Source organism: Sander lucioperca, chromosome 9 (assembly GCF_008315115.2).
Source record: "Sander lucioperca isolate FBNREF2018 chromosome 9, SLUC_FBN_1.2, whole genome shotgun sequence".
Classification (NCBI taxonomy): Eukaryota; Metazoa; Chordata; class Actinopteri; order Perciformes; family Percidae; genus Sander; species Sander lucioperca.
In genome coordinates, this window is record NC_050181.1 from 8,320,558 (window position 1) to 8,346,920 (window position 26,363).

Here is a 26,363-nt window from a genome sequence, read left to right on the forward strand (position 1 = left end):
GACGGACAGAAGTTATCTTTGGCTTGGCACTAACTGTGAGGGGCCGTATAAGACATTATTCATACTGGTACGCTCACATACATACATTCTTTTTTCACATACATATATTTTCACTCTTACATACATACATGCTTCGAGTTTCATTCACTGTACACAAACAGATGTCACTTTAAAGCAGCATGTCTCATAAAATTACACTTGTCTGATGCTTTTATCTCTATGTACAATTTAAAAACGTAAGTCAGAATTATTGCAAGTTAATCTTAAGTCTACAGAAAATCATTATTCAACACTACAAATCAATTTTCAAAGAAAACCACAGTCTAACCGGGTCTGTGGTTAGATTTATATCCCCCCCGTTGAGTGATAAAAAAATGAAGGGGGGGGGGGGGGGGTTTAAACCGAGAGACAAAGACAGTGCATACTACACACTGTCATTCCGAAGATCTGGGTCACGTCACTAAGAAGCAGGGCATGATGGTAACGATACAACATATTGTGCAGCAGTTAAGAATATGACCTACTGTCCTATTGTACCATTGTCTGTGTTTCAGCCTGGAGATAATTTGCTGATTTACTTACTAATCATTTTGGGTTTTGGACTGTTGTTCGGATAATAATAATAAACATAATCATTACTTGGAGTCCTGCACCCATGCGTTAGCCTCGCTGCTTCATTCTGTACTGCAGAAGAGCAACTAGCTGCAAGCTTTATTGTGCATTTAAATTTTAAAAATATATATTGTATTGCTTTATGGCACAAAGGGGGGGGGGGGAGGGTTGCAGTTCTTGCAACACAAACAAAGATCACAACTTCTACTAACGACAGACAGGTAAACAACTTAAAGTCAGAAATAAAAAAAATCCTTTGCTCCATGTTTATCTGCTTCAACAAAGCCACAGAAGGAAGCTTAGGGAAGTAGAACATGCAACAATAAGTTGTTCCATGATAACCTTTGATTTGTCCCAGATGAGTCTGATAACTCAAGGCCAAAGTGTAAATGACATGATCGATTGCTGTCAGAGGTGCACGCCTAAATCATGTGTTTGTCCTACCTGAAGGTAGGATTGAGATAACACTGAGTTTACATTGAGCCAGGTTTATACTGACAGTGCTTCATGATTTGTACAGTGTGTGTGCCGCTTTGATAGATGTTTGTTGATGCAAATACAACATATAGCCCTATATTGTACTTATACATATGAAATGAACCCAATAGATAAAAGCCAAAGAGTACAGTTTGCCGCTGACAGAAAAGAGAGAGAGAGAGAGAGAGAGAGAGAGAGAGAGAGAGAGAGAGAGAAAATAAATGGTGGAAAATATGAGAAGTGAAGCCAGGAGTGGTAAATGAGAGTGGCTCTGATGTCTGCCCTCCCCCACTGTCATCTTCTTCTTACATACACACAGAGAGGAGAGGAATGACCAATGTATACCCTATCTATCTATCTATGCAGGACAACAACTTGTTTTTATATCGAAATCTCAATTTGAAAGAGTACAATTTTCAAATCATAATTGCATTAAGTTAACCTATTGTCTTGACGAGCCAGAGGAGTTGAGAGTTTTAACCAGTGGTTGGTTATTTCACCAGCTGGAATGACAACTCTTGCTGGAAAATGTAATCATCCTTATAATTAACATCCATGAGTTCGGCGATAATACAAAATAAAACTCCAAGCTGTTGTCTGTAAAACTGTTAAACAGGAAACCTCAAACAAATATGTTGATTGTTATGGTTTGTATTATAATTTTTTTTAAAAGAAATATTTGTATAACTTCACCATACTCTAAATAAGTAATTTTATAAGCATGACATCATCTCAATTTAAAGTCTCATGGTCCTGTAAGGGTATTTGTAGTGAACACAAGCCACCCTGTCAGGATTCAGGAACAAGTACATTTCATGAACAATAAATGTTCAAAGTCTACAGCCATGCTAGCTGCTCTGTGTGGCTGTATTTTGAGCTAAATGCTAACATCATGCTCACAGTGACAAAACTAACATGCTGATGTTAAGCAGGTATACAGTTTGCCATGTTCATCATCTTAGTTTAGCATAACACAGAGTACAGCTGAGGCTGATGGAAATGTCATAGGTTTTGCAGGTATTTGGTCATAAACCAAATAATTGGACAAATGAAAATGTTGACCGGATGATGGCGCTATGAAAAGTCAATTCATCCTGAGGAGGAGGAGGAGGATGAATTTCTGTACCAATAATTGTTGAGACATTTCACTAAGAAACGCAAATGTCAACCTAATGGTGGCACTAAAGGAAAATTCAGGGATCAACAAAGTCTTGGAGTTTCTATTCTGGATCAAAGTTGTGGACCGACCGACAGTGCCAACCCTAGAGCCATGCCGCTAGCATGGCTAAAAACATTACCATCCATTAATTCAATATCTTATTAAGCCTGAGTCTCATTCTATTTCCTACAATGGAACAAAAAGAAGAAGTGTCCATGCCATCTACACTACTATGCGTCACCTTAGATGTCAAAATTACAGTTGTGCAAAACTACACCTAATGAATCCTAAGTATCTGAAATATTCTGCTCACTATAGAGAGAACTATTCAAAGTTTATTACGTAAGGAAACATTATTGAGGGATCAGTCAATACTGTTATTGTACTGATTATTGTATTTGACAAATTTCACCTAATGAAGCCTGTGGACTTATCAAAGCGTACTGACACAACAAAGATATCAAGCTAAAAACAGAACGGAACACCAACAAAAAAGAGCAAAAGATGAAAGCAGCTGAGTGGAGGGAGGCAGACAAGAAGTAAGTAAATGCAGAGCTAATCAGAACAAAATTCCAGTGTTCTGTGCTCAACCCTGCTCTACTCAGCTGAGCCCATGCGGATGTTAAATTGGCTCTCAGCTGTCTGTGATCTGAAGGAGGTTGGACAGTTTAAATCTCTGATATACCATTGCCTCTCTGCTCTTCTTTCTGCTTTCTCTCATTAAAGAACAAGTGCGCCCTGCTTTAATTTTAAAAAGGTCCCACTCTCTTTCATGTTTTTTTTTTTGGTGAATTCGTTTTGCCAGACAAAATTTACAAGAGATCATCGATCAATGAGACATCGCAGACTGGAGAGGTATTTGATGCCACTCCCGATGCAGGAGAAGTATTATCACATTGTAAGTCGGATGCTGAAAGCCATTTGAGGAATTCTCCTCGTGTAACGTCTGCTGTTTCTCAGCATGCAGGCTGCACTCACGTTATGCAAACACAACAAAGTCCCGTCTGTAGCTACAATCCATAGACAGTGGAAACATTATCGTCTCTCTCTCTTTTTCTATGTCTCCCACCCTCTGTTGCTGTCTGATCCAGCTGCTCATCTGGCAATGGAGCAAAGAAATAAATTAAGTGCTTTAGCGGAAGGAAGGCTTCACTGGGAGAAGAATTGTGGTGGGTAGAGGGAGTGAGATGAGGATTTGGTGAGGGGTTTTAAAGAAGAGTTAAAAACATCAGTGGGACATTTGGCTTAAAACCACTACTGTCCAATTATGCTTTATCCTTGAACGTTTTTGTAACGCTATTTAGTGAATAGCTGGAGTATTTATCCTTTCTAAAAGAGAAAGAATACATGTATGCCAATATCTATTGTTTTGTTGAATAGAAAAGTAGACTGAGTTTCTGTACCCTGTTGCATAAGTATTTCTTTAAACAGCACTGCCCCCCATGGGGATGGGGCGCATTTTGTGTCTTTTATTAGATGGTGATAATGGAGACATGCCAGGAAACTAGGCAGAAAGAGAGATGGAACAATGGTGTGCGGCCGGATTCGAAACCGGGAACACTGTGGTTCATGATTGGCATCTTAACCCCTCCCGAGGCAATGGGGGTGTTTTCAAATCGTTTGGCTGAATGGACCTCTCGTCAGGTTGAAGCTGAGTGGAGCTATGCTAGGAATGACTTGTCACCAAACCAAACTCTATGAAATAATAAAATTAAAACAGTGTTTATACACACACACACACACACACACACACACACACACACACACACACACACACACACACACACACACACACACACTTCTCTGAACTCGCCCCCTCGGTAACTCAGGGCTGGTTAGTTCCCATGACAACAAATCCCAATGAATGAAATCCCATAGTATTACTGCAAGGAATGAATGAATGAACTTGAGGAATCTGATGTAAAAAGTGTTTTTTTTCCCTCTTCACTGGTTTATTTCACAAAGCTTCATGAAAGATCGGAGCAAATTAATCTACAGCGGTGCAGGACTGAGCAGAGTGAAAAGGACTGTGGAGGCGCTGATCATTACACAGAGCTGATCTGAACACTCAGTTGCAACAGGAACACAACATGCTCCGGTCAACTAAGCTATAACACACATGACTGCTTTTTTACAGGGTGTCCAGAGAAATCTCTTATCATTAAAATGAACCCTCACTTAATTTCAGTGTGCTCCCCTGATTACTAAATGAAAACCGGTTGCACAACACAAGCTGATCCTTACGTAGCGGTTCGTTTTTACTAAATACTTACACAGAGTAACTGCCTGGTGTAGCTAAATGAGCTAACTAACAAAGCTAACGTTAGCCTATTAATATACAGTACAACCCGTTATGAGAGTTAAAAAAGTAATGTGAAAATTTGTCAAACCTCCAAAACGGTGCACTTGCCTTCTGTACATTAATAGCCAGGCGATTGATTCTCCTTAATTGGAAGTCAAGTCAACCACGCACTCATATAAACTGGATACGTGACCTAATGAGTTGCATCCATCTTGAAAGTATAAGATATCTGAGAGATGGGAAGCAGGATGAATTTAGGACTATTTGGAACCCATTCATTTCCTACTTCTCTTCTATCAATGCCACTGGGATCACTTCCACCCTGCCATCACTGTCTTAATCTGTCCCCAGCTGATACCCTAGAGATGAACCCCCCTCAGTTGTTATTTTAATTGTTTTATTATTTTGTTTTTATTATTATTATTTTTATTTATTTTCTATGTATTTTTTATAATTGTTTTTGCTCCTCTTGCTTGCTGTATTTATTTATTTTCTTTCCTTCCTTTCTCTATTGAATAACTCCAGCTGCCATAGATGATGTGATTGTTGTTCAATATGTAGCTAGGTGCTATATGTATGTTTGTCATATATGTTGTCTACTAACAAAAATGAAAATAAAGTTATATATAAAAAAAAAAGAAGTAATGTGAAATATGGTCAGCCTATCTGACCTGACACATACAAATTTGGTTTAATAATCATGTAAACTGGGAAGATTTACATCACAAAAATGACACAAAATGACCTTAAATTACAAAACATTATGATAATAACGGTTGACTACATGACTTAATAACATCAGTCAGGTTAGGCAGTATGCAGTAAAGTTTAATATATCACTAGGCCTCCTAAAACAATTATTTTTGGCAGTTATGTGACAGTGATGCGAAGGGGACTTCCAGTGTGCATTGTTGACATTGTTTTACAAATGTTTCCAAGCAACGTGCAAAGAATTTAGGAAGGACTTTATACACAAACCTAGTAAGGAGACCAACCTGCCACCTATATCTGTATTTATTCAAAACAAAGTCGGGAAAAATGACATAAACAGCAAAAGAATCACCCTGTGTGGATCTATTGGGTAGATTATTTGCTGACAAATCTGCTGATGCATTTTGGCATGAAGCCTTCATGAAAGCACGTTTGACAGCAGTAAACTTTCACAAATCATGCCATCATAACCAATTAACAGAAAACAGTTACACCTGTGTAACACACACACACACACACACACACACACACACACACACACACAAAATAGTAAAATAAAGACAAAAACGCCACCCTGCCACCTGTACAGTACCTACTAGCCTAATGCCATAACCACCTATCTGCTCTCTGATAAGCATTGAGGCAGGGAGGCTTAAAAAAAACATGATGGACTCTTCAGAAGAGTTAATTATCTTCACTTGAGTTTCTGCGAGGGAAAGTCACCGGACACCACAATCTTCTGAGCATAGCCATACTGAGAAATACAGAGAGAGTTGTGTGGAGCTGATAGTCTTAATTAGCTTTGTAGCAACTCATCTGGCAATGGCTTGAATGTAACGGATGTTCATTAATATCAAAAAGTTACACACTAAAGCTTTAACTTGGGAACTTGAGATGTGCTACCTTTTCTTCACTTTCTCAAAGTCCATTGTTGAAATGCAACCTCCTTTTTCAACTCAGACATTTTGACTTCTCATAATAGAAAATGCACAGGTGTTACTAATAACATTAACGATGTCTCTGTTGTATTCAAGTGTCCTAGTAAGCTATGACAGTGAGCCAGCATGCACAGTACCAGGACCCTGAAACTGAAGCAGCTACAGTAAAAAATGTCTTCAATAAAAAGGTCTATCTACCCATTAAAACTGAGCAGACACAATCTATTCATGATGACCATGTGATACAGTCAAAAGTTCCAGAACAAGCAGGAAATCAGTCCTTGAGTTGAGATGGTTTTGTCAAGTGGGCAAGTTACTATTCAAGTACACGAGATGGGCAACAGATTACACATAAAATGTGTATATTGTTTACTCAGTTGAATAAATGATTATTGTAAAACAGGGGCTTTTTGATGGTTACTGTTAGGACTGGCCGATTTGACCATATATATTGTCAAAACAATATGAAAATGCCTATCCTACATATTTTTCTATATCCTTTCTGTTGCGATGTCAAAAAAAACGTGGCCAAACTACGTTACAATATTTATCTTGTCATTTGGACGACGCTTTAGGTTCTGATCCTTGCAGGTTATATTTATTTTGCACTAAAGTTCTTGATAAAATGAGACAATACTCAGTACTTTTCATTTGTCATATGAGACTTTATGTATTTAATTCACACCGGAATATACAAAAATAGCTGTTACCATCTCGTTATTTCATATAGACTATTTATTGAATAACCAGAAAACAGAGTTGGACCATATCAACCAGCCCTAGTTACTCTGTTTATGGAAGAGGAGTCGTTCGACTGACAGAAAGATAATCAGCTATTTTGACCATCTTGATCAATTTTCAAACATTGCCTTATTCCAGCTTGTGAATTGTGAGTATTTCTGCTTTTCTCTCGTTTTATGTGACAGCAAACTGCATATTTTAGGTTTTAAACTGTTGGTCGGAAAAAGCAAGCAATTGATAACATCACTGGGTTGGGCTAAAATTCTAACTTGATGAAACACCAAAGGCCACTCCGCACTGGACAACTTAGTTACATCACAAAGCGAGGTAGTTCCAGTCCATTGCTCCTATAGCCTCTATATCCCTATCCTTGTGTCATAAATGAGAGCAATGTCAGATTGGATTATGGTCTAGGGACAGAGCTTCTGTGTAAACGTCTGGTTAGGTTAAGCTTCATGATGAAGAAGCCCCCTCCTCTTCTTCTTCTTCTCTCTCATTTCCTCAGTGTAACGCTGGCTGTGCACACTTTGCTCTCAGTTGTGCTGTGACCAGACCATAAGACAAGAGATGCTGTAGTCCATAGACTTTGCATCCCTTCTTTAAAATTAGGGGTAAATAGGGCAAGCAATTTCAGACAGCTGTTGTAAAAAGTGGATTTTAAGAGCTTTAAAGGCTCTAAATTAAGCCCAAATTGCATGGCTGAATAACCCTCCAGCAGTCTGTATGCTGAGATGGTTCATTTATTGTACAGTAGAAGAGCAGTGCAGGGAGGCTGAGTGAAGCCTAGTATGGCGGGTGTAAAGATGCTGCTAGTTCGTGGAAATGTACAGTACATGATAACAATAGAGGGGTAGGGGTCAGTGCATGCGACCATATTCCCATATTATCCAAAGCTTAAATAAAAGCAGAAGGTTGCAGGATAATTGTATGTAGACTGGATGGAAACAAAGGGGTAAGCGTGGATGCTATGCTGACTGAAACAACGCATCCCAGAAAGAAAATAACGTTAGAGCACCTACCTTGATGTTGTCAGGCGAACACTTTTATCTGTGTATCTTCATTACTGGAGCACCACTGATTTCATTCACATCATCCAAGGAGGAAAAAAAACTGCCAGTGAGCATTTTGTTGCAAAATATGTTTGTTTAAAAAAACTAAAAGCTAGAAGCTCAGCCCAGCTCGCTGTGATAAATAACTATATCCTTTTCGTTTCCACAGACAGGCTATTATGTCTGCTCTTTATCACAAGAAAAGCCTCATGTTGTGTAGCATTACGCTAGCCAAACGGCTAACGTAACCCGTAACGATTTACTACCGCAAACCGGTGAGTGAAGAGATGCTATCCTCATGATTTTCCGTCATTTCGCTGTGTTTGGGTGAAGATGATAAGGAATCAAAGGAAAAGGATGCTCTCAGGCTGTGGCAGCGAGCAGGTCCCTTCGCTCCTGCTGTCTACGGAAGCCCGGATGTGCCAGAAATGCGTTCTCTTTTGTTTCTGCTCATCTGATAGAAAGGAAGCTGGTGATTTCATAACCTGCTTTACTCATAAATCCACACACGAACCCACAGGAAATAATAATCACAGTTTTAAACGATAATAATGTATTTATTGTCATTGCACTTCATTACATATGTTACAAAGGGTCATACATATAAATGTCTACATAAAAAGACAACATAATTCTTATTAACCTTAATGTGTAACCTCAGATGGGCTTCTTACAAGGTTTTCTTTTTTTTACCTTTTACCTTTGATAACCATATTTTAAAGATTTTCTCGAGCAGTTTTAATGGTTGCTCCTTCTTACTCAATTAGTCGACTAGTTGATCATCATGATCTGGGATACTTTTACTCTAGTTGTTTATTCTGGCACCACAATGATATTCACAAATATGGTTTGGTGTTTATTAAAACTGTTGTACAAAATAATTAAGTTTGTTTTGTTTTTCACTTTTCAATATGAATGTTACAGAGTCCTTCAAAAGGCAAGACATAAACAGGCTAACCCTACCATAGTTTTGTTCAACCTCAGAAAAACTTGCAACATTTTATCATTTTTTATGTTTAATATGTCTATTTTAGTTTTCTGTGACATTTTGTACTTGTTCCTTCACCCCTATTAGTTTTTAGACTATGCATATTTTAGATTAAGTTGAATGTTTTGCATGATCTCTTTGAATGGGATTAAGCAATAAGTCATTTGGTGTTAATGTAAACCTCCCTACATCTAGCATCAAAACATTCACAAATACAGCTTAGTATATACATATAAAAAAATAATAATAATAATGTATAGGCATTACACATGCTCATTCTATCTTATGGTTTGTATTTAAATGCAGATGGACTTCTTACTGGATTTTGCCTTTTCTTAAGCTTGGATGACCAGACAGTTTGTAGAGCTGCCCCCTCTTACTCAGTTAGTTATCAAATTGGTCATGGGGTCTTGGTTGACTAAAACATCTTAGTCTAAGTGTTTATTATATTTGTTTATTAGATTAGGATATATATATAGATATATATATATATATCTTAGATTGAATTGTTTATTCAGTAGCCTATGCTCTCTCTAATAAGCCATTAGTCATTAATGTAAAACGGTTCTAGAACATCCAGCATCACAATGATATTCACAAATATAGCATTTATTACTAGATATTATGAGATCTTCTGCAGTCAACTGCAACAAAACAATATATTTGAGAAGCATAATGACCAGTATCAGACAGATAGAATTTTAATAATTCTACACAGATGCTATGTTGTTTTGTTCAATTTAACATGATAATCAAGGCTAACAGCTACACCAGTCAACAAATGAATAATATGTTGAATAATACCAGGATATGTGAGCCTAATTGTTTCCTCAGCTGAGTTTTCAGTGTGTACAGCACCAGATGAATCTGTAGGACAGATGTTGTGGTTGTCTGCTCCATCTAGTGGAAGCAAGCAAACACTGCAGGAAACAAAACCAGTGTCAGTGGCCTGGGTCACATACAGCTCACATTTCAAACAGCAGTACACAGCACTGTCTACGATGACTGGACACTTGCTTATCACTACAGGACTGAAAAAACCTGAATATGTTAGCCTAATATATAAAATCAGAAACACATCTAAAATATCTTGATTGGACAATTTTATTTGTCAAGGACATTTATGAAGCCAGAAGGAAGATCTGTTTTTGTTATGATCATACACAATGTCAAAATAAATGAGTTTTTTTTTTTTTCTGTTCACCATCACATCAACATAATGCACACACGGTAGCAACTACACTGACCGAGGCCTGGGGTTTGGTACAGGGCCTGGTTTACCAAAGGGAATGCTGGAGATACAGCTTGGTTTAATTATAAAACCATCATAAGGGCAAAAGATGATTTTGCTGCTTTGACACCTTTGGGAGGCCAGGTCCACATATATTAAAGACAATCCAGTTTCCCCGTGCTAAGATTCAATGTTTACTCATTCAGAACTTCACAAAAAAGTTGGAGGGGGGGAAATTACAGGAAAGATTTGAGACGATTCACAAGTAGCCATGGTACGAGTCAGCATCAATAGGAATCTAAACGGTCAAAGATGGCTTTGTTGTGATATAGCAGGAGTCTAATTTTGTTATTCAAATTGCACTCTATCCACAAACAAGACTTAGCTGTACACACACATTAAGCTTCTTTAAGGAATGTTAGAAAATAAATTGGAACAGAGACTTGAACAGCTAACATGTTAAGACGTACATTCAAAACAAGACAGTTTAATAAAAAATAAAGCAATGTGAAGCGTGTAAAATAAGCTAATTTAAAAATCTGTATTCATAAAGTTGTTTGATTATGTGATGAGTCCATAGTTTTGGGTGCCAGACCACCTGAGATTACATAAAATCAAAGTCAGAACCAGTCTGTACAAAATTATTTTCCCTAAAGACCTCAAGTACAACGATGGTGATACTACAGCAGATATTAACAGTTACTATTGACTTAATACTAGTAACTGAAGTGCTCTCTAAAATAAGGTCCTCTTTCTTGTCTAATATAAGGTTTATTAGTGACTTGAGAAACAGGATAGTTAACTTGGGCATCTGCAAAGAAAGGTATTCTGGGTATCCACAATCTTTTGGCCTCCCTCTGGTAAACACTGAACAATCCCCTTTTTTGTCCAATTCATCTTTGTAAAAACTACTTCAAAGGAACCTTGTTAAAAAAAGAAAAGAAAAAAAATAGAGGAGACTCTGGGGTAAACAAGAAAATTATGGCTGGCAGCTATGTTCAGGAGGCTCATTTGGTCTCATCTTAGTTCCATACTGTTTTAGGGAACTGAATGACAGGATGACATATTTAGAGTATCTGCTGCTTGTGATCCGACTCTACAGTGGTGCTCATAAGTTTATAAACCCATGCTAAAGTTGACTAAATAGAGAAATAAAAAAATCATCTTTATCTTAATGCCTTAATTACAAAGATTATGAAAAATCCAACCTTTAAGGACACCAATTTTCTTTGTGAATGAATAATGTATCGTAAATAAAATTTGGAATTAAAATAGCCCCACATCATCACATACCCTTCACCATACCTTGATAGCCTAATAGCTGGTTTGATTTGCATTGAGAGATGATTTTATGGAAAGCACCCCATGCCAATCTCTAGGTATGGTGAAGGGTATGTGATGATGTGGGGCTATTTTAATTCCAAAGGCCAAGGGAACTTTATCAGGATGCATAGTATCCTGGATCCATGAAATAATTGGCTCTATGGGAATTTAACATAGGGGTGTACTTACTTATGTCCCCTGTATTTTAAGGAAGAACATTTATTTATTAACGATACATTATCCATTCACAAAGAAAATTGGTGTGCTTAACGGTTTCCTAATTTTTTAATTATGGCGTTAAGATCAATTTCCAAAAGATGATTTTTTTTATTCCTCTGTTTAGTCAACTTTAGCATGGGTTCATAAACTTATGAGCAACACTGTATTTGGCCTCCCAAAGAGCATGTCCAACTGTCCAGTGACTTTACACTAATGACTCATGATCAGTACTCCAATTCAAAACTTCATAGATTCTCTGTCACTTCTGCAATAGGAGGCATAACAAATACTGTATTTGGGCCACTGCGTGGAGTAGGGCCACTTGCTTATTATTAGCAAATAAGAGTTACAAAAACAAACAAAAAACTGACTGACCAGGCTACAGTAATAAACACAATGGTAAACACCCTCATGCTTCACAGGAAAAAAAAAGAAAAAATCATGTGTCCAGCATACACACACACACACACACACACACACACACAAACATTTTCAAATACTCTGGTGTCATTTTTAACTCATCATTCATCCAAGAGTGGTCAGAAAAAATTTACTTTATGAACCGATCAGTAAGTTTTAGGACCAATTCAATCCATGAAATAAAGCTGCAAGATGTCTTGGCAGCCCTCGGGGCTACAGACTGTCTGATCTAAAATCCTACTATTCATGTACATTCTGCTTGTACTACACAATAAGCTGAACTGTAAGAGAGATGCAGGGTTCACTTGTATCAAGAATTGCACACCGGCAACTGGCGATTTTTCTTCCACTTTTCTTATTCAACACTCATGTTTCACTCAAGACAAGACAGTCGGGTGTGCACGTACCACTCTTGCATAAATGATGGTTGAAAACAATACCAGGCATATAGAGACATTTAAATAATTTACGATGTATTTACACAATAATCCATCTTATTTTCCAGCAGTGTCTTTTTATCTTGTCAGCGTGTGAATGCATCTTCTAGTCTCCCATCTTTACTTTCGATGTCTGGGGGAGAAAAAAGAAACCATTTATTACAATTTCAAATACAGAAACATCACATCTACACAATACGTATATATATATAGATCCATCTAGACTTTGTGGCAATAAATACTATTTTTGCAACGACATTTCTGAGAAGTCTGCAACAATGGTCAACCAAGAAAAGGCCACTGTTGCAGAAAAAAAAAATCTATGGATAGTTTACTCTTCAAAAGGAAAAGAAGACAGATTGTGAAGACATAAAAAAGCAGCTGGTCTTATTCACCTGCAGAATGGCTACAATGACACCAAACAGGCCAATTGCACTGCCAAAGATTTCCACAATGAGGATCTTCACGAAGAGGCTGGCGTTCTGGGCGTCTGCCAATGCTGCTCCGCTGCCCACGATGCCGACACAGATGCCACAGAAGAGGTTGGAGAAACCCACAGTCAGACCGGCTCCGAACATGGAGTAACCTGGCAGGACGGAAATGAAATAAGTCAGAGACCTCCGTGACTAATCCACTGTGGGAACTGGCCACAAAAAAATCTTATTTCCTGTCAGGATTGGAAATCAGACAGTAAGAGTTAATGATATTCATTTTTAAAGTCAATCTGAAAGCATCTTAAAATACTAATCATCTTTTCATGCCTAATATTTTATGAGTGAATTAAATTTGGGGTCTACACATGTAAATAGATCTGTCAAAATCAATTTGATGTTGTGAATGTATTGAGCAATCCATTATTTAATACTTATTTAGACTGAATGTTGCAACAACTAGTAAGTTTAGTAACGTTAGAAAAACTACAACACCACACCGGATCTAGCTAGACCGGAAACAAAACAGGCACGCTGCACACACCTGTTGAGCTGGCCAAAGAGTAGTACATACCTGCAAACTAGTCGCTTTTCGGCGAAAATCGCCGTTTTGAATGGGGTCCGAGACCCGGTGCTAATACAGCACCGGTGCCTTAACGACCGTTATCTACCGGACTGAATAGCAACAAGGATTTCGGTACCTTATTTAGGTACCGAAATGTAGCATCAACACTACACTTGGCAGCAGGTAACGTTAGCTAGCAGCTGGAGTAAACACGGTTAAAATGCTGACAGCTAAACGGTGTAAAGTGTGACTGTATTTCACTGTAGAGGATTTTAACACCAGACTGTAGCTGCCGCTGTCTGAAAAACACAAACTCAGCCTCGCCAGCCTTGAAAATTAAATATTTTAATTGTTTGACAGCACTAATAATAAGTAGTGCATAAATCTTGTATACCAGGCCATACTAAGCATTCAACTTAGTACCAGATTGTCACATCACAACAGATTTTCCAGCTGGAAGCATCATTGTCTACTTTAAATTCATTGTTAAAAATGAGAAAAATCCACCGTGAATAGGGCAATTTGTGTGATGTTCAGTGAATTTCATGTGCTGTTTTATGTTAAACTTGTTGCATTTTTTTCTTTTTGTCTTGCATTCAGTAGCTTCACGCCTGTTTTCTTACCAGCTTGGTAGTTCCTTGCCCCGATGGTCTCAGGGGTTGTTCCACTGAAGCTCTATAAGATGAAAGATATTATTTTTAGAGCCAAAAAACATCCTTGCTTTGTTCCCAAAATCATATTAAACTTCTTTCTGTCCAATATCTCTAATGCCTTATAAATGCTTTCCTGTCTGAAATCCCCTCTAAAGACAAAAAGGGTAACTGCACAGTGTTCCTATTTAATAACAGCCAAAATAAGTATTACTTACCTCCGCCATGTTGCTGATTACAATAGCCATAATGATCCCATAGATTGCTACAGCTTCACAGAAGATGATGCTAAAAGGGAGACATAAAAACAGGCAAAGTAAGAGAAGTGACTGGGATTTAAACAGGCAGCTTGTTCTCCCAAGTCACTACAAAGTCACTTGTAATTCACTGGCTACCCTGACAGTCACTCATGGATGCTCATTCACTGGTTACACAGTGTTGGAGATACATTTTAGTGAAAGTGTGTTTATCCGGGATGCACTGAGCAGATTATGGAGATACCCAACACATGTATAAAGGTGCTCTTCTAAATTGAGAAGTATTTACAGTACATTTCTCCATGCGGAATGCATGTTATTGTGAAATTATTTCAGTCAACTGGAGGTTTGAAATTAGTATGAAAATATAAATTTTCAACTACCTTCTTCGTTTAGCGACAATATTAAAGTATGTTCAACTGGGTAATAACTGGGTTTAATGAAGAATCGATGGATGGATGGAGTACTTGGGGAAATTGCAGTGGTACAAAAGCAACTTCACATAAATCACAAAGAACAAATGGGGTAGGTGAGAAAGTACAATTAAAAGGCAAACTTATACAACTAGCTATAACTAAAAACACAGTAAATACTATGTGAAAATATAAAATAGAGGAGAACTGGAAAAAAAGAAAAACATATTGTTCTTGCATGATCCTACCTGACCAAGTTCTTGGTTTTGATTCGTGGAGCCTTGACACCACCACCAATGATGCTTGAGCCAGTGATGTAGATCCCCCTGGAAAACAAAAAACAACAGTCAGGTATACAAAAAGTGATTTTTAGGATGTGGATGGAGAACCTATGAGACACACGAGGTACTTCCAAAAAATGTAAATAGTATGTTTAAATAGTTTTAAATAAGTGTGTAAAAAGTGTAAATCCACCTATCTCACTTTTAGTCATTGTATAGAATAGAAAACAACATGTCTGGGCCCCAACACACTAAGCCAACAGCAGCTGAACGGTCAACAGTAGTTTTAGCTGTGGGTCCCACACCATTGGCTTTAATTTGCCCTTATCTGCAGCTGCTCAGCCAGTTCTGCTTGTTGAATTTGCGAGAGAGAGCTATCTGACTGGCTGTTCATGCTGGTGAATCAATGATTTCACCTATTTAGTTTCTCTATATTTCATCCACTTCATCCACAAGCCAAAGACCATGGGTTGAAAGCAGCAGTGCAAAGCATGGCCACAAGTTTCAGTGAGTCACATTTAAAAAAGGTTATGTTGAAATGTTATCAATTTGTGATCCAAGTTTATGATCTAACAGTTCAATAAGCTTCAGTGGGAAACAAAGTTGGCTAGTTTGTTTTTTTCATCTCTCTGCAATGTTCTTTGGTGGACAGGTGTCAAGTGTACATGCACCTCCGCAGGCTGCAGGCCCTCAGCTGTAGTCTTTATGGTGAGTTCAAGAGCAACTTTTAACAGAAGACATAAGGCTGCATCAGCCAAGCTTTGTCAGTGGTAGTTTTTGTTTAAGTCAACATAGTTTGTCAGGGCCACACTGAACACAGTTTTTAAAAATTAAAGCTCATCAAAACTAGGGCTGCACAATTAATCGAATTTTAATCCCGATTTAATCCCTGCCCCCTGTATCAACAGTTGTGAAAGCTGCAGTAACATAAAGTTATAAGCACTTATGTCTTATTTGTGTCTCACTAAATCAGTCGTTCACACAGGCATGTCCAACTTCTATCTGTGGACATGTTGTTACGTTGTTTGCATGCACAAAAAACGGCGTAATACGTTGTTATCAACTGGTTGCTAACAATAGCTAACCGGGCTAGAGCTAATGAAAACAATGAAAATCCGACTTTTAAATAGAACGCATTCATCTCGGGTATGACGTCATTCCCAGTTGCGGCTTCCGAGTTCCAAGGTAAATAGAACGCGGCAATAGTTTAGATGTAGACAAGTCACAGAGGACAGAGTAACGTGAGGAAAATTCATAGACAGTATGGGAAAATTCCACAACAGATAGCAGTCGGTCATAAGTCGTCACGAGGTTTACCAGTTTACCAGTAAACGCAACATTTTGTCCCGTCTGTGTTGTTTTTCAGACAACAGCAGTGACCAGTGCTAGTTCGAGTCTTTTAGCTCATAGCTTTAGCGGCAGACTGTTGTACGCCCCGCTGTTGGAATCCTCTACAGTGAAATACAGTCACACTACACCGTTTAGCTGTCAGCATTTTAGCCGTGTTTAATCCAGTTACTACTGTAGCTAATGGTAGGCTAATGTTAGCTGCTGTGTAACATGTTATTAGTGTTTACTAGCGTGACAAGCAGCGATGTTTTTGTTGCCTCTAACGTCTGTTTTGGAGCATCAGAGCGCAACGCAGACATTTAAGTGGCACCGTAATCCGCGTTGCTATTTCGTCCGGTAGATACCGGGCACCGTTAACGTGAACAGAAAATTGCATTGCCTGTATCTTTTCACGGCAAACGCGCATGTTTGGAAAGCGGTCGCACAACAGCTGAAATGGCATACTCCTTCATAGTATACTTGTACTTCACTTCATAGTATCCTTCAACAAAAGGAGGAATGTAGCACAATATGGATGTATTGGCAGGAATGTAGCACAATATGGATGTGAAAGCCGTTATAATTAGCCTATGGGACAAAATTTGTTTTGGTTAAAATCAACAAATAATCGTGATAATTAATCGTGATCAATATATTGATCAAAATAATCCTGATTATCATTTTGGCCATAATCGTGCAGCCCTAATCAAAACTGTTTTGTTGTAACTAACATAATGGCTTATGGTTCACTAATTCATTCCAGACACAAAAACAGCTATATCTAAAAGATACTTTTGGAAAAGTGTCCCTATGTTACTCATTCTAAGATTTTCCAGTTCCACATTTACACATGATGTACTTTCCTGAGTGTTTCAAGAAAGAGGAAATTATTTTATGAAATGCTGGTGCATTTTAGGCCTTCAAGTACCACCAGCCCTGATTTACACATCTAAAATTCAAAGCACTTTAACTATGTTCCTTGTTAGGTACTCACCAGGCTGCTCCTACCACAGACAGAGAGATGGCCAAGCCAATGCCCAGATTGGCCCACATGAAAGGAGAAGTCTCTGTCAGGAACCTGCAAGCAAAGAAGACCAGCTGATGAAGATAATAATGATAATGATAATGATAATAACAATAATAATAATAATAATAATAATAATACACACTTTATAAGGAAAAGGGAATGTGTACAAGCAGCAAAACATGAATGTATTTTTTTTTTTAGCCATACCGTTTCTTTCTTCTTCAATTTCTTATGTTATGTCTATAGCTCTCGCAACTACCTTACATCATTTACATATGGTATAACTTATATCATCTACTATATCTTCAAGTCAGAAGATATGATATCTACCTCTTAAAGTCACCATAAAATAGCCAATCAACACTGCATTATAACTGTATTAAGGGTGTAAATCTATTAAATGCACATCTGGGGCATCATTTATAACCGTTGCGTAATCCAATCCTAACATTTGAGAAGCTGAAAACAACATATGTTATTGTTTTTGTTTGAACAAAATGACTAAAACTATCAATTAACAAAATAGTTGACAGTTTAACTGTTGCAGCTCTACTTCAAATCAAGGAACAATATCAACAGAAAATTGTATCCTTTCACCCTGACAGGTGACAGTAAGAGAAGAAAGAGCTTGGCTAGTCTCATTAAGGCCAGTGTCTGAGTCCACAATTAAATATTGTTTTGTCCTAAAGCTACCCCAATCGAACTTATTAACCTGCAGACAGTAGTTTTATTCCAAGATTGCTTACCATGCCACATCAAAGCGGAATCCAAGATCAAATATGGTATAGCAGAGACCTATGGAAACAAACAATTATTAAATCAGATGTGAAAGTGGAAAAAAGGAAAAAAGATCCGCCAGATGTGTATTTACATTAGGTGTAGGCTATGTGTGTGAGAGAGCCCTTTAGTAGACATTTACAGTATGTTACTGATTTTTTTCCCTGAATTGTGTGAAACAGTGTCACATTTATGTGCTAAAGCCGGGAGTGCATTCTGATCGCCTATGGTAGTTCCCTGCGAAGTGGACTGCACAGGGGATTCATCAATGTTAAGTAAGATTCAAAACCGTAGGGAGCAAAAAGGCTTAACGGTAGCTCAAAAGTGAACTGTAAACTGTGTAGGGAAAAACTGAACAACAGTTCATCCATTGAAATATGCCCATTCATTAAGTATTAATATAAGTATGCATTTTATTATATATGGGTTCATCACTTTGCTGGAAGTTGATAAGATTACCCTTCAGTCATTGTGCCTCGCTGGAATGTCAAGGTACATCTTGTAAATTAATTAAACCACATTTATTCACAAGTTAAATACATTTCAAGTGAATACGTTTGGTAATAGTATCAGTTTTTGTTTGACATTGCGTTGGTGACGTTGCATGGGGGTTCAAAATGAAGGAATTTGGGTGAGGGAAGTTCCCTTAACAGACATTCCCTAAACGGGGAGTAGGCTGCTGTTTATTTACACTGTGGAACGGAACGCAGCCATAGAAAGAAGTAACTTCAGTGTGATAGCTCACTCTCACGTGAAAACTGCTGCAGTTCCTGTTTGGGACCGTTTCAAATCAGTCAGTTCAGTACACGAACAGCTAACGTTAACTTAGCCAAATTCACTAACTTAAACAACAAAAATAATAACAACCAGGGATCCCATCATAAGTCCTACTAAAGAAAGTCTTAGCTAAACTAATCAACATAAATCGCAAACAATGTCCAACGTTTGAACCTACGTTAACATGTTCTGTACAGCTCTGAGCTAACGTTACCTGACATTAGCTTAGCTAACGTTAAGTAGCAATAAATGTTAGCGACCGTTAACTTGGATTCAAGAGCAGGTCCCTTGACTAAAATATTAATAACTAGCTACATGACATATTTGTGGCATCCTTTAGGGTATTACTTACTACCCCCATGCATGAATAACCAAATCTCCAATTTGCAATTTAACCTGTCAACAGTAGCTAGCAAACAAAATGGAAACAGCCGCAATCACTCTAGTCCCATGATTTAGCCAAGTCCCAATTTATAGATGTCAAACGCAAAAAAACACGCTTTGCCATTAGGAAAAAATTGACTGATTACACTGCCATTGTTGCAAATGTGTAGGAAATATATTATTGTATTCATTCATTCCAATATACTGACTATTTTCAAGGAAAATATAATCTTACCGACGATTAGTATGGTGCTCCAGAAGGCCAAAGTGACCCCCGTATACAAAATAGCGTGTCCGTTCATCATCCACTCTAGCAGCATTTATCTGGCGGTCTAACCTGCTGGATCAGCGAGATATACTCGGCTCAAATCTAAAATTTGTCGCCAGTAACGCTAAGATAACGAAATACTTGTGTTTTAAGACGCGCTATCAGTCGATGGTGGAGACAGAGCATCAAAAGGAGAAGCTGGGTGATGTCAGCTGATCCAGCTTGACGAGCATGTGACCGGGGACCGGAAGGCTGCGTACGGTTATATATTGTTTCCTTCACCTTGCTAAAACGATTTCGCTGCGACGACGTTAATGTGTTTATTATTCGTCTGGTAACACAGACAGTAACATCACTTTGGGTTAGGCTTCACATGCACAATACAAAGAATAAAAAGGTTTGCAGTCAAGTCCTTGGATAGGCCTACATGAGTATAACCGAATACGTCCCAGTGAGAGCTACGTGCAACGCTTGTAATAGACGCTAGATGTCTCTCTTGTAGTTGTGTACGAGTCACCGAAATATGTTTTTTTTGTAAATCCCAGTTAAACTTCCACATTTCCTACTATAAGCTCGGATGCGTGAATGCCTATCACACCTTTAACACCAACAAAATACATTCTGTTGAACAACAAAAAGTCACTTTTTTGTACCAGCCATAATAGCCTACTGGAACAGTTGCCCTGTTATTAGATAACATAACAAATGACATTGATATTATTTGCTCTTCCTGTGAATTTGATAGCGAAACAACCCTACACTTGTTCTTTTAATTATACTATCATTTTGAGAAAGAATTGTCCAGATATATTCCGTTTCTGTTCAGTTTATATCAAGATAGGCTATAGATTGTTTATTTCTAATGTCTGCAGTTCACAACAAAAACAGTATACTAGAATTATTTTTAATCATTTTGGCAAAGTTGTACATCCACAGCTTTATTTAGGCTATAATTAGGCTACTATAAATGAAACTCACCAGTAGCCTACATTTAAACCATTTAAAGTTTCATTGTTATTTTTCAAACCTTCGAAAGTCTGAAAAATAACCCAGATAATAGTTCTTGGCTTGGAGACTGAATATTTTGTCAAACATTTTAAACATAAACACTGAATAAAAAACTAAGCAGAGCTGTTAAGGTTGAATAACATGGGCATCTAATGAAAAATGCAATAACGATGCATTGTGGGAAATGTAGGATCCCGCATGATTTGCGCTTGACCCATAGACGTTAAGTTAGCCTGCTCGGCCTTTGCTGTTTCGATTTTCATATTTATTTAACATGTCTTTTGAAAGTCTCCCAACATTATGTAAGTGCGACACTAAATAAAGCTATAGAAGAACAGTTTTGTCCTGGGGTTGCAATTGATAAACTATAAATTAAAATGACTTACGATGATCCACCAGGGGGAGTCCTTTCCATAACTATTATCCTTCTGTGAATTTTTCCCTCATTAAATTGCAAATAAATAAGTTCAACATGTTTGTGTGTAATGTGTGTTTTATGACAAAAAACAAAATTATGGTTTTATCTGAAAAAAATAATGGAAATGACAACAACAGTACATTTACAAAATTGTCTTTGCTGTGAAACTGACAGCACAAATAAGTCTTCCTTTTCCTCTTAATTCATTTTAACACAGGCTTTCTGCCAGTGTTTCCTACCTCCAAGGATAGTGTCCCCATCCTCAGCTTGTAATTCAGTAGGCAGGTTTCTCCCCTGAGGCTACAGAAGTCACTCAGCTATAAAGGTTATTAGTTTTGTCTTCTGTTCCATTACAGATCAGAAATGATTTAGCCCTAAATTGAGTTATTCACAGCAGTTTGGGAGGTGATCGATTCAGTCCTTCTTCATCCACAGGACCAAACAGCAGTCAGGAGTAACTATTGGTAACCACTGTTTTTATCTTTTCTGTGTCTTCTTATGATTAAATTATAATTATTTATGCAATTATCACTTTAATGTTGCAGCTGATAAAGATGGGGCTTGTAAACTTCATCATTGGATCAAAAGTCTTATCTTTATAACCTTCACCAAGGAGGTTGTTGTGGGTTTGGTTTGTGTGTGTGTTTGTTTGTTTGTTTGTCTGTCTGTCAGCTAGCAGGATTACGGTAAAACTACTGGCACAATTTTTATGAAACTTGGTGGAAGGGTGTAGCATGGGCCAAGAAAGAATCCATTACATTTTGGAACAGATCTGAGTTACAGGGCAGATATACAAATTATTTTTCACTTTTGTTTAACATTGCAAATGTTGCGAATGGAATTGGAATAATCAGGAAAAATTAGTTCCAGACTTCAGTTCACACTGCATTAACATTGTGAGATAGGGCATGCCTTGGCGGAGGTCTACGCTCTCCAAGGGCCCTTCCAGTTTTTAAATGAAATGTCCAACAATCACACTTGGTTGTAATGCCCAGGTGTCACAATACATTTGACCCATGTAGTGTAACAGACACCTACTGTACATGTATTGCTTTAAATCACAGCTTATTTTCTTCGACTTAACCATAATATAAATCTATTGAATTACCCTTTGGCATCCAAAAACAAAATTCAGCTAACTATGAATGTGCATGCCTTAGTGACATTACATAAAAACAGAACATTGGTTTTTATTTCATAACTGACCTTATTAACACAAATGTTAATGCATGCAGCTTAAAACACATTTTATTGTCCTAAATGACATGTTTGCATTCAAGGCACATTTCCCTATGTTAGAGGCTCCAATGCCTTATTAATGTGTTTACATGCACACAGCATTCTGTTGAATACCCTCAAACAAAGGCAGGTCTTATTTGTGTTGTGCTGTTTGCATGCATCCTCATGTCCCTATCACAAGTATAATCTAAATATTGCCATGGAAAAAGAACATATATATTATAAAACTGGTATGGAATGAGATGCCCACATCAGTGTCCCAGGTTAACCAAGATACGCCTTTATTGATTTGGTGTTGCATCTGCACAAGGACAGAAAGTAAAAACTATAATAATAGAATAAGAATAGAAACAATACAAGAGCAATAAAATCAAAATTACAAGACAAAAATGACTTAGTGGTGTGATTAGTAGCAGCAATATACAGTATGTAATATATGTAAACAGCATTGACCAGAGAAATATATATGATAATATGAAGTTATGCTACATTGTATTTGTCTGCATTAATAAATAAATATAATAGAAATATAATATATAATGTAAAAACATGGCATAATATATTAAAATATAGTATGAAGCGTTTAAACATGAGTATCCTGATGAATAACAGGATATTGTTTAGCATTGTGAGAACATGTTCTTTCTTTATCTTTTTCAATTCGATGTTTTGAAGATTTGAAGAAGTCCGTAGAAAACGAGTAAAACAAAAAACAAAAAGGTCACAGTGACCGAAGTTCATTAACAATTTGCTGTGTTCACAGTCCACTGGGTGATGCATTTCAGATCAGATTACGAGAGAGCACATTGTGTTCTCATATGAATTTATTTTTTAGACGTCTAGCTTTTCCCCACTTTGTTTCCATTACATGGAGTTACACTAAATATAAATGTCCCCTCTTAAGATGCTGCATTTGTCAGGGAGGCCAAGGGTTAATTAAACAGACAAGACAGAAAGCATAATGTTCCATTCATAATCATCAAGCTCCATTATCAAAGCCCCATTGAGAGTTTACGTGCACATTAACACCCTGTTATTCTCTGAGATACTGTACAAAGATGTTGCCTTTTAAAGCTGATGCATTTATAGTAGGGCTGTCAGCATTAACGCGTTAATCGCGATGCGATTAAGGGTCGAGCATAATGCGTTAATTTTTTTTAATCGTATTAATCGCATGCCGCCATTTATTAATTTATTTTCACTTCACTCGGCTTTGCGTCGTGCCTAACAGGCTACTATTTTGCCGTACTTCCTCGTAACACATCCTGCTGCTGCAGGAATAGCAACGCCGATTTCGGTGCCTCATTCTGGTGCCACTGATATGCCTACACTTCTCTCTGATGCTCTGAAACAGACGTTACAGGCAACAGAAACATTGCTGCACATGACACTAGTTAACACTACACTCAAGAGCAGCTAACGTTAGCCTACCGCTAGCTAGCAGCTGGACCATATTGGGATTAAACACGGTTACAATGCTGACAGCTAACGCTAAACGTGACTGTATTTCACTGTAGAGGATTCTGTCGGTACCCGATCCGTTCTGCCTGCACAATCCGTTCTGCACATGCGCAAGATAATACTGTTTTACGTATCCATACGACCTGCACGATCTGTTCCACGCTAGCCTATGGCTAGCCTCCACCGGGAAGCTAACGTTAGTTTAGCTAACAGCTAATTCGGCTAACCGCTAGCTGACAGCTAGATTCAGTCTAAAATAACGTTAACTCAAACGTAATGGGAAAAGCAGGCTACAGCTAAATTAAGACTTCACAGTAATAACAATAAAGACAAGTATTGAGTGATTGTATTTTAAATGAGCACAAGTAAAGTAGAACTGACGTAACAGCTGTTATATATGTCAACGTTTATTTTCAAGTTTTATTTTGAGGGTCTTTTAAAGTTATTACATGCTGTCTCAGCTAGCAGTTAGCCGAATTAGCTGTTAGCTAAACTAACGTTAGCTTGGCTGTCGACCGGAAGCGTGGAACAGATCGTGCAGTGTCGTAAATCCTCGTACAACCGCGCATGCGCGAACATTTTGCGCATGTGCAGAACGGATCGTGCAGGCAGAACGGATCGTGTACCGACAACCGGCATGTAACAATCTGCAGCTTCCGTTGTCGGAAAAACACTGACGGTGCGTTCAATGAAACTGGTAATTTAAAGTCTTGTGGTGCATTCAAAGTTATTGTTAAATTCAAATGTGTGACTAGATTAAATATATAACAAACAAATACAAATCTTAAAATCAAGTTCATAAAGTCACTTTCTTTGCATTCATTTGATTCCCAATCAAGATACACTGGTAAGAATGGCTTTCCATTGTTAATATGTACTTAAAAACTGTTCTGAAATGCAAAATAATAGAATTTTAATCATGTGATAAAACATGCGATTAATCGCGATTAACTATAGAAATTCAACGATTAATCACGATTAAGAAAATGTAATCGTTTGACAGCCCTAATTTATAGTGATATATGTCATACATGAGCTAGAATATGAGTACATTTAAACATGAATAGGTTGGCTATGGTGACTCTGAGGAGCTCAACGCACTGCAAATTAAGGAAACACTTATAGAATATATAGAATAGCAAATAGACACAAGCAAACAAAGAAATGTCTTCACCAATTTGACCACACGCAAAAACATCAACTTGACAACACATGCACAGCATTTACAAAAAGCACTGCAAATACAGAAACACTTTGCAAAAAGCTCACAACACAACCAGGGGACACTAAAAAGTGATGCACATGGCTGATACACAGCACTTGCTGTTGCTGTTTGTAGATTAAAAAGTTATTCAGGTCGGCTATACGTGTTGGAAAATGTCCTAAAATGTTAAAGTAAATTGGCTTATTTTAACACTGTGATGTCATAATTCAGATTCTGCTGTTAACCTCTAGCTGTAGCCTTTCTCTTCTTACTATAATAGCTGAATCATGCAATCACAATGTCGGATAGCTGACTTCAATAACTTCATAAGCCACAAACCATGGCAACAATCATAGACAGTATATAAGAATGGACCAACAGATCCCGTTGCTCTGGACGGAGACCAGTGAAGGATATTAGAAGCACTTTTCCGGTGAGCGCTGAGCGCCATTGCGCAGCCTCCAACTGAGAGAGATGACGTAAATGTGACGTGAGCAACCTGTCTGAAAGTTGTAAGTCTTCTGGTAGCTGTGCCAAGAGAAATCTCAATCATTCCCAATCTTGCAGAGACGGAGAGCGTAGGTATATGGTATATAAGGTATATGGACACAGGCTAATTATTGCTAACTAGAATGCTAGTTAACATTAGTAATTAAAGTGGTGATAGAATGATTATATAGGGCAGGGGTGGCCAACCAGTTAGGTATAAAGAGCCACAAAAAAAACCCGCACCATAGCAAAAAGCCACACAACACATGCACGTCCACACTACAACAGCAACAGTGTCTTCCAGATCTAATGACGGTTATAATACATAGCAGTTTTCATAGTTTTTTTTCTCACTTAGATTGACTCAGTGGGAAACCTGACAGTTTTTGTTATCCAAAATCCTTTTTAGGTCTTGCTTGAACTCGGTTGTGGCCACTCGACGAACTCTCTCACTCATTTGTCACTAAAGGGGCTTTCAAACAATCAGATTCAGCAGTGAAAGGGTTAACGAGGAAGGTGATCTGTGGCCGCTGTTTTTCCTCAGGTTGCAGAATCTGTCCTCAAAACTCTGCTGCATTATTTTCCATTTTAAAATAATTGGCAAATGTATTGGCAGATGCATTCAAATGTGTTTTTTTTTTACTTATCTGAAATACTGTATGTTTCAGAAAAGTTAAAAACAACAATCAACCAATGACACAGCCCCCAGCCACACAGGAAGAGCCTCACAGGAGCAGGCAAAGAGCCGCATACGGCTCAAGAGCCACAGGTTCGCCAC

The 26,363-nt window shown here is 37.8% G+C and overlaps 2 protein-coding genes across 2 annotated transcripts in view; both read right to left on the reverse strand.

Moving 5' to 3' along the window:
• b4galt2 (UDP-Gal:betaGlcNAc beta 1,4- galactosyltransferase, polypeptide 2) overlaps window positions 1-8,429 on the reverse strand; it is a 160,570-nt gene extending 152,141 nt beyond the window's left edge. Inside the window, exon 1 of the mRNA XM_031294517.2 lies at window positions 7,960-8,429. The gene's annotated coding sequence lies outside the window, so the exon portion shown is untranslated. The remainder of the gene's footprint in view (window positions 1-7,959) is intronic.
• A 3,837-nt stretch (window positions 8,430-12,266) lies between these two features.
• Window positions 12,267-20,007, reverse strand: atp6v0b (ATPase H+ transporting V0 subunit b). The gene is made up of 8 exons (XM_031294532.2): window positions 19,734-20,007; window positions 18,307-18,355; window positions 17,528-17,611; window positions 15,172-15,249; window positions 14,472-14,541; window positions 14,227-14,278; window positions 13,003-13,193; window positions 12,267-12,740 (listed from the first exon to the last, which is right to left on the reverse strand). The coding sequence occupies exons 1-8, from the start codon at window positions 19,816-19,818 to the stop codon at window positions 12,714-12,716; spliced, it is 636 nt and encodes a 211-aa protein (XP_031150392.1). The 5' UTR covers window positions 19,819-20,007; the 3' UTR covers window positions 12,267-12,713.
• Window positions 20,008-26,363: the final 6,356 nt, after the last annotated feature.

Coding starts and splice junctions, on each gene's coding strand:
- atp6v0b (XM_031294532.2), bottom strand. CDS start 19,818: ATGCTGCTAGAGTGGATGATGAACGGACACGCTATTTTGTATACGGGG. Junction 18,356..19,733: donor GAGCACCATACTAATCGTCG/GTAAGATTATAT, acceptor TTGTTTCCATAG/GTCTCTGCTATACCATATTT. Junction 14,542..15,171: donor AAAACCAAGAACTTGGTCAG/GTAGGATCATGC, acceptor TCTCCCTTTTAG/CATCATCTTCTGTGAAGCTG.